We start from the raw sequence: 8,703 nt of genomic DNA on the forward strand, positions 1-8,703 counted from the left end.
GATGATGATATCTAGATCAATCTGTAAAGTGTCCAGCTGACACAGGAGATTTGGAATCAGTGGAATGGCAGTCCAAAATGTACATGCCCCTGGTCTTAACCGCGTTACACTGCCAGACTTGATGTTAACGTGTTTTGCGATATATGGCATAATTCTATCAATGCTGCCAATATACTGTTGTCCACAATATAATTATATGTACTGGTGATAATGTTGCCCTAGAAAGATTAAGCCTACCAGAAGGAGCCTTTTAGGAGTGCTCTTGGTATTACAGTGTCCATATTTAGACTGGCTGTGTTAATTGTCGGTTATCATATCATTGGTAAATCACGCTCTTACTGCTCCTTAAAGCACAAAACACTGCACTGCAGCTACACATCTGTCCGCATACCTAGCGGGGCGGTAGGTGATGTGGGTAGAAGAGGGTCAGTGATTTCACATGTGCAGTAGTTTTGCATAAATCAATAAGCCAGGCAGGTGGGAAACCGGCATTGAGCTCACTGTCTCAGTCCCATTGCTCTAATTGACTCTGTAGAAACTGAACCCCATGCCGCCGTGCTGCCTTAGGCATCGGGTAGCCCTTTGGATTGTAACCTTACACCATCGGCCCATGTGGCAGGCTTTTGTGGCACCCTGCTGTGCCTCTAAATCTTTAACGTAGCTCGCTTTAAAACCTACCTCTGACTCTACAAAGCTCACAGCGTTTTTTTTAATTTAATTATTCAATTTCCTGTACATTTCCTTGAAGGGGAAATGTTTTTGGTTTGTGTGTTTGTTTGTTTTGCAGCTGGTTGGATTTGGCTTTTAGTGCCACCTTGAGAAAAGAGAGAGAGGGGGAAATCAAACAGGCTTTGGTGTTGCATAAATCTAATCCCAGCCTGACTTGTGACTTGTGGCTAGACGACACAGTAGCTTATGTGAATGGAAGCTGTAAGCAGATACACTTGGCAGCTTTAATAACTAATGGCCCTCCAAGCCTGAACACAGGCTTTGACTTGGCCGCTGTGCGTGGCATCAGTAAAACACCAGGAAATGCCAGTAGAGCAGACAGAGAGAGTGAGAGAGAGAGTGAAAATGATGCAAGGTTGCTATCAGATTGTGGTTTGTATGTTTCTGTTTTCGTTTTAAGCCATCCATTAGCTGTGTTGTTAAATTTAGCATTTTCCTGTCATGTTTGCAAGGAATCAATCATTAGGTCCAGGACAGTCTGTTGTGATTGCATTCATTACCTTACGGTTGTGGGCGATCTATAGCTGTTACAGGTGTGGAACTTATTCATCATGTTCATCAGTGACATTTACAGGAATGCAAGGATGTGGATAAAAAATTTTAAAAAATTGTCTGGGGGTGTCCATGTGTGTGGAAGGGGTGGGGCACGGCTTGGGGGGCATTCTAGAAACGCCAGCATCAGGAAAAAACATGCAGCAAAATCAATTCATTAAAAAAAAAAATTGAGGAGAAAATGAAAATATTGTTTGCTAAAAGAAGACACCTAGTGCTGGATTCAACCTTAGTTTTAGCATGTGTATGTGCAAAATTTGATGGTGCATTTCTGCTGAGTGAAAGCCAAAAGTTATAGGCTCGTCTTTACAACTGACAGTAGAGTCTGCAGGCCCCGCTTTAGAAACCTTTTTGCATGATCAAAGAAAATCAACAAAAAAAAGGGATCAGAATTGTTATTTTGGGAGCGTGACCTTGGCTGAAATGTGCCACATCTGCATGTTGTTTAATTTTCTAACCATGTTAGAACAAATCTAATAGCTCAGTTTATGTTCAGTCTAAACCTGCTTTGAGGTTTACTTGCTTTGGGTGCATCTAAACAACACTTGAGTAAAGAGCTCTCACACAAGGATGTTTCTCTGCCTTGTTTGTTGCCAGTATTAGGCATGGCTGGGTTTGACCTGTCCCGCTGGACTGACCTCTGAAATGTGATATCCTGGCAAAGGCAAATCACAAATGCGAGTGTTTGCATTTCTCTGTTAGAGAGGCAAATAATATCCCAGGTGGAATTAATTTTTTGAATGTATTTTTTATACCATTTAAACTGTGGGGAACAGCCTCGCAATACCTGTGCATTCCTGAGAGTCAGTATCTGATGAAAACCTAAACATCAAAAAGTTAAAAACATGAGATACCTGTAATGGAATCTTGCTCCAAACCTTGATGCTCTCCTGTTGCTGCTTATTTTATCTTTACTTATATTTTCACTATAACACTTTACTGTCACTGCTTCTCTACTGCTGGTATTTATGCCTGCTCTGACCTCGCTGCACACTTGATTGCATTTTGTGAATCACTTTTTTGTTTTGCATTTATAGTAGGTTTTGTGACATTATTTTGTGACAGCTGTAAGTTAGCTTGGGAAAGGCTTCTACTAAGACATTAATAATAGGCTTAAAATGTTAACATGGAAAATTAGCAAAAGACAAGCTATGGGATTTTTTCACTCAACATAATTTTGTTGATTAAGCTGGAGGTGTGGATCACATTTTGCACCGTCAGTGGCTCTTTGAATTTTTATTGTATTGATGTGCAGTGGTATTGCAATCTGAATGGTGGCCTGTGCAGGACGCCCAGAGAGCAGCCAGTTTTGTTTACATTGTAAAAGTCAAGTGTTACCTGATCCAGCCGGAATGATTTCCTTGTCAGCCACCAAGGTTGTGACTTTGGCTTTCCCTGCTGCTCGCCTTAATTACACTCAAGAGGATCGAATCGGCTCAAGGGCCTGGTTCCTTTTCTGTGTGTGAAATGTATTACAACATTTTGATATTTGCATAATTTCCGGACTGTAGTGTTGTTTATTGTAACAAAGGATTATCATAATGTACATTATTTACAGTGAACATAGAACGAAATAAAAATAGAAAAGGAAACAAAAGTTTGAGACACTAAAAAAAAGAAACGCATTCCACGCTACTTTAAAAGAATCCTCACGATATCAGTCCTTGATGCATGACAAACCAAGGTTGTCAATCAACAGTATTGCACATCCCTGGGAATACCTCGGCTCAGGTGTATCGAATTTATTCTCCCTGCACTACGTGATTTAATGTTTAATTTTAAACCTTGGCATTTCATTACCAAATGTACACTGACAGCAAATAGAATACCCAGAGTTGGCTGTAGACAATGTATTCATTAGAGTAGGCCCACCCTTGTTTTAAGACTGCTGCCAATCTTTTGAGGATGGCCAGGTGCCATTCCTCCAAGGGTGCAGCTCGCATTGCAGTACCTTCTTGATTCACCAGTTCATCCCAGAGGTATTCTATGGCATTTAGGTCAGGAATGTGAGCTGGCAATTCAATATTTTCAACACAGTTCTCCATGAAGCACCTTGTTATTCTCAGTAATCTAACTTTGCCCAGCTTAGCTTTCCTGTACACTGTTAATGCTAATGCGTGTTAATGAAAATGGAGACCCCTAGCAAGAAGACTATGAGTCTTGTGTCACAGACTAACAATCTGTGGATTTTGTGTTCTAGCCTTTTCCCACTAGAAGAATGAGATTTAACAACAATTTCAAATACCTCAAACTGTGCAGCTTTTGACTAAGCATTCACAAATGCTTTCCCCAAGTGAGTTTCAGTTTGTGCTGTGGGCATTTCCACCTCTGTGTGGTTGTTTCTTGATATCCCAGTCAGGGTGCCATTGTTAGATCTTTTTCTTATAAATCATCTGTTGGCAGTTAATACCACTAATGTAGCTCCAGCATGCCTTTCAGTTTGGGACAACACCATGTGGTTCCTCTTTTGCAGACTAGCTTATGTAATATAAGCAAAGTAATCCTCAAAGTTTAAAATCTTGTCTAAATGCACAAACACAGTTCATATGCCCCATGCTAAACAGAACTAGTCCCCACTATCACTGCATGGATATTACTGAGAATACTGAACTATTGCAATTATTTAAAATGATACACATATATAATGGTTACAGCAAATATCACCAAAGACACAGCATTAAATGTATTATTTATTGATTCATTTTTTATTGAGGTTAGTTTATTGGTACATTGTCTCAAGCAAGGCTGAGTGACACAGTATTTGGAGCCACGCTTGACTGCAGTGTAGTCCAAAGGCATTCTTCAGGGCTGGTGCAGGGGAGGTCTCTGAGAGAGGAGGGTTGGTGCACAGCAGAGGAGGGAAGGAAACGCGGTGTAGTCCTGGGACTGGAGAGGGTAGCTCCTTGTGATACTTGCTCTCTCTGCACTCGCATGGGATTCAGGACAGGACCATCTGCTGGAACTCTAAAGGGGGACACAGTTTGTCCGTTACTGTCAGGGCTGCCTAGATTGTGGATTTATCAAGTGCCAGCAGTCAGAAAGCTAGCATGAGTGCCTGTGTAATTTTAGACTAGAACGCTCTAGCATTGCCACATAATGACTTTGGTGAGCTTTTAAACCATTAACTGCAGTTCCTCCTGACTTTTTATTATTATTATTATGCAGGATGTTGCTACTACCCAGATATCAGGATTTGGTTTAGTCAGTCTCTCGACTCTTTCATCACTTGCTGGCTGTTTTAGTATTAGTGAAGATAACAAAGACTGTAGACCGTATTCTGATGTTTTAATTTAATCCCCCCCCAGACCATTGGAAAGTAAAAACCCATGCAGTGTCCCGTACATTCCTCTGGAGAAGATCTCCAAGGTCTGTACAGAGATGCAGTGCCAATGAGTACTTGCTCTCGCCTGGTTTGTACTGGACTGGGGAATGAGGTGAGGTCCTTCATTCTCTTGATTAGGGAGAGGTGTGTATAATATGGGTGTGTAAAACTACTGTGTGCAGTTCCACAAAACACAAATCCACTGTGACATGCCACAGTGAGCGGCCCCCAGTTCCCAAAACAGACTCCCCCTTTAACTTGTCATATGTGCAATTCCAACAGCACCTTACAGGAAAAGGTTCCGTGTTTGAAGTTGTGCTGCTATGCTTGTTGTGGCAATGCCTCTGCCCCTTCACCCCAACCCCCTACTCCCAATCCATCTTCAACCCCGCACCCCTCCCCAAGTCCACCAGCCCTCCACCATCCCCATCTATTTGCCAGAGTAGGGGGCTCACCTTCAGCTCCGATCTTCCCATCGTTGTCGTCATCAGCAGCCGACAGGAAGGTCTTGGTCTCAGAGACAGTCAGCACGCGCGCCCCTGGGGAGAACCGCTGTAGGAAGTACCTGCGCAGACCCAGATCAACTATTAGAATGACAAATAAGGAGGTCGAGGCCACTGGGTTCTGTAAAACAGCCTGGGGCCTTAAAGTCTTGTCCACACAGGCAGCCCTGCTTCTGGCAGGATTAGCCCTGAGCCCATCTGCTGACAAAATGTCAGGATGCAAATGCAAATGATTATTTGCAAGGGAAAGTGCCTCCTGACCACTGAACTAATCGGTGCATTCAAAACATATAGGAATCTTAAATATTCCGTGAAGGTCAAAGTCATGGCAGGAAAACTAGAATCCAGTTTCCTTCTTCAGTAAAGAAAGAACCCCACCCCACCTGTAACTTGTATCCACATTGGCATGGTTTGTGGAAGGAGTAGTATCAGTCAAATGTGCGTACAAGGTTTGTTTTATTAGGGAACGAAAAGCAACCGGTCTGTTGGTAAATCCTAAAGAGCACAGTTACTGAAGTACTGAGGTACATGCAGGAAGCAGGAGACAATACTAAACACTGGCCCTATTGAAAAAGACCCTCTGTGCCATATCCAAGAACCATAAACATGCCAGCAGTAATACAGAATGTCATGTACTCCTAGAGCATTCATGCAAGCTCCTTAGCTGTTTTTCATAATGGATAGAAATGCCAAGTAAAAAATTGGACTAACTTCAACTCCTCCTCCTCAATGAAGCCGCTGGCATCGTTGTCAAGGATACGGAACACATCCTTCACCACCTGGGGCGATTTACTGGTCAGACCGCACAGCTGGAAAAACTTCTTGTGACTGAAGGAGTCTGGAGCTGCTCAGGAAGGGAGAACACAAAAGTTACACAGTTAACTTTGGCACACAGCTGGCACTCAGTAAGTAAATGTATCAATCTTGTCAAGTGTAGGACAATAAAATTATTGTAATATTCTGCAAATATATTTGGTGAGGATTTTAATCCCATTTAGTAGTATCATACTGAGAAAGTACACTCTTAGAACGAATGTGTTAAATTTAACACATTCTGTGTTTGTTCAAGGACCTCACACCTTTGTGTTAAAATGTACCATATTACAACACAATCATGTCTTTTTAACACAATAATGTGTATTTTAACACAATGTGTTTTTCCCACAAAGATGTGTTAAAAAGACAAGTTATTGTGTTGTGCTTCAGTGAATTTTAACACAAAATTGTGTTGTCCTTGAACAAACTTTAACACAGTTCTAAAAGTGCATACAAAACTCTATCTATCCCTTTCGTGCTGTCTCTTCCAATGGCCTAAAGATGCCTTCCCTGTCCAAACTCGCATTTGTTCAGATATTTCCCTGAATGTATTTACACAAAACAACATCTGGTACCTACAGTATCGATTATGCATTGCAAAATGTTTGAGTTCCTTTTGGGACTTTTCATTTTCAACAAGGATGGTTGTGACAATTTAAAAATAATATATAGATATTACTGCAGCTGCTTAGAGTCAGCCATTATATTTTTATTTTACTTATCAGACTCAAATGGGTAGGATTTTGTGCATTTCATAAACACAGCACGCTGTAAATGAATTTGTACCATCCTTCTTGTCACTTATCAAGTAGCCAAGCTTGTGAAAAATGCATAAGTGATGCAAAGTCATTACTCCTAAACATGTTTTTGTTTATGATAAAATTATGTCAAAAAATGCAGTAATGCACCAGCAGTAGTATCATTTGGAAACGCCAAGTTTAGGCAACTGAATTGAAGAGGTGGATTCAAGTTTGCTACCCCGCTGCGTCTCAAAGCAAAGATGATCCGCTTACACACTCAATATGATCTATATCGAGTATAAAGTTAACAATGTCGATTTTTGACATCGTTTGTTGCTAATGCTTAATTATTTTCTTTAATTGAGTTTAATCAAATTAAGTCAGAATGAGAGCGTTACCTTGGCAGTCTTTCAAGGCAGCATCGATGGCCTCAGCAGAAAGGATGGAGTTGAGAGACATATTAACGCTGTGGGAGGAAAAGCAGAAATTATTCACGCAGTTTGTGAGATAGAAGTGTGATTAAGCATAAAAAAGTCATACGTGCGCGCAAAAACACGCAGCCTATATATATGCCCGATATGCGTAAGTATACTCCTCTTTAGGGTTTAGCTAATGACTGTTTTCCTCATGCACGATTTCTCCAACTCTTCTGTCGGTCGGCTTTACTGGGCTTTTTTGACGGACAGGTTTTTTACTTCGCTTTCTAACTTTGATCTGTTTCGTCGCCTTTCGTTCTTTTTTTCACCTTTTAAGTGCCCTGTAGGTGCATTGCTTCTGTCACACCTGCCTGGGCACACACGCTCTCTGCCATCTGCCTGCAGTCGCACTGTAGCTGCACATTTCAGCAATGCAAAGCTTTCATCCAACAAACCACCCGCTAGTAACATTATCATATATAATAATATATAGGTATAGGCATAACGGAACCCATCGATCATACTGCTGGCCGTCACCCTCAGAGAGTCCTGGCCGGTGATCTGCTCTCCGGTGGCTAAAGCCTGGGACTCCTTGCGCAGCCCGGTACATCCGTGACTTACCGCTTTGAAGTTCTCGTCGGGTGTCGAAGGGGATGTAAGGCTATGTGGTACCTGTTGTCTGTGAAGCTGGGTTTATATACGTCTGATGGCAGCGACCAGGGGCAATTCTCTGGTTACCTGTCCGTGTATCAAATTCTTGCCAGTGGGCCCTGCTCAGGTTTCTTACCTAACTAATTAACCTGTTCTATTTATATCCGCCCGAACCTGAATGCAAATATAGGCATTTGCAATGCTCTTTTACACAGTAAAGGAAGACACCCGAGTGTTGCTCTCCCCATCCTTCTCCTCTCTCTGTCTCTGTGATGATGATCACAATAATTAATAGTAATGTGAATTATTACTGCATATTTCATTTTTCGCTGACTGGGCTGGGCTGTTATTTTGCTTTTGGCAAAGCGGACGGGGAAGCTTCTACTGTTACCTTTTTCATTTTTGTAACTAAAACAAGATAAATAAAAAAAAACGTCATTATCATATTCTCCAATACAAAATGCATATTTTTTTTTCCCTGTGTGTCTGTCTTGGCTATAATATATGTCTGCTAGACAGCTCAGCACTCTTGCTCTTATGCACTTTCTTAGTTAAAGGTTCCCTCATACTTCTTATTACTTATGTATTTTTAGCACTCTATTATTTAACTGTGACTTCTCCTATGCCTACCACACCCTTTAGCACATACGTCTGCACTTGTCAGCTCACTGTACTAGAATGTATTCTTATTGTATTTTGTAGCGATTGTATTTACTGCACTTTATAATACTTTTAAAGTGTCCTTGTGAAAACTGTAAGTCGCCCCTGGAAAGGGCAGCTAATAAATTATTGATGACAGAACAAGCCATTTATAACAATAAACAATAAGATAATATTCAATATATGTTTACTTGTTTGTTGAAATTCTAAAACATAACAAAGATATCACAATTATCGTATACATATATCTGACAACACCTATAAGACAAAGTTTAAGATGCATGGAATGAGGTTACATCTTTTTAGAGGTGTTC

The 8,703-nt window shown here is 41.1% G+C and overlaps 1 protein-coding gene across 1 annotated transcript; it reads right to left on the reverse strand.

Moving 5' to 3' along the window:
- Positions 1 to 3,953: 3,953 nt before the first annotated feature.
- On the reverse strand, positions 3,954 to 7,831 carry pvalb9 (parvalbumin 9). Its single transcript, XM_066689011.1, has 5 exons — positions 7,700 to 7,831; positions 7,061 to 7,128; positions 5,818 to 5,950; positions 5,059 to 5,168; positions 3,954 to 4,245 (listed from the first exon to the last, which is right to left on the reverse strand). The coding sequence occupies exons 2-5, from the start codon at positions 7,119 to 7,121 to the stop codon at positions 4,220 to 4,222; spliced, it is 330 nt and encodes a 109-aa protein (XP_066545108.1). The 5' UTR covers positions 7,122 to 7,128; positions 7,700 to 7,831; the 3' UTR covers positions 3,954 to 4,219.
- Between the last annotated feature and the right edge of the window lie 872 nt (positions 7,832 to 8,703).

This window comes from Amia ocellicauda, chromosome 17 (genome assembly GCF_036373705.1).
Source record: "Amia ocellicauda isolate fAmiCal2 chromosome 17, fAmiCal2.hap1, whole genome shotgun sequence".
Taxonomy (NCBI): Eukaryota; Metazoa; Chordata; class Actinopteri; order Amiiformes; family Amiidae; genus Amia; species Amia ocellicauda.

Bases quoted from the DNA above. Each gene is read 5' to 3' on its own strand.
- pvalb9 (XM_066689011.1), bottom strand. From the start codon at position 7,121: ATGTCTCTCAACTCCATCCTTTCTGCTGAGGCCATCGATGCTGCCTTG. The intron at 5,951-7,060 runs GTAACGCTCTCA...CTTCCTGAGCAG, and splicing joins TGCCTTGAAAGACTGCCAAG to CTCCAGACTCCTTCAGTCAC. The intron at 5,169-5,817 runs GTTAGTCCAATT...GGGTCTGCGCAG, and splicing joins ATTGAGGAGGAGGAGTTGAA to GTACTTCCTACAGCGGTTCT.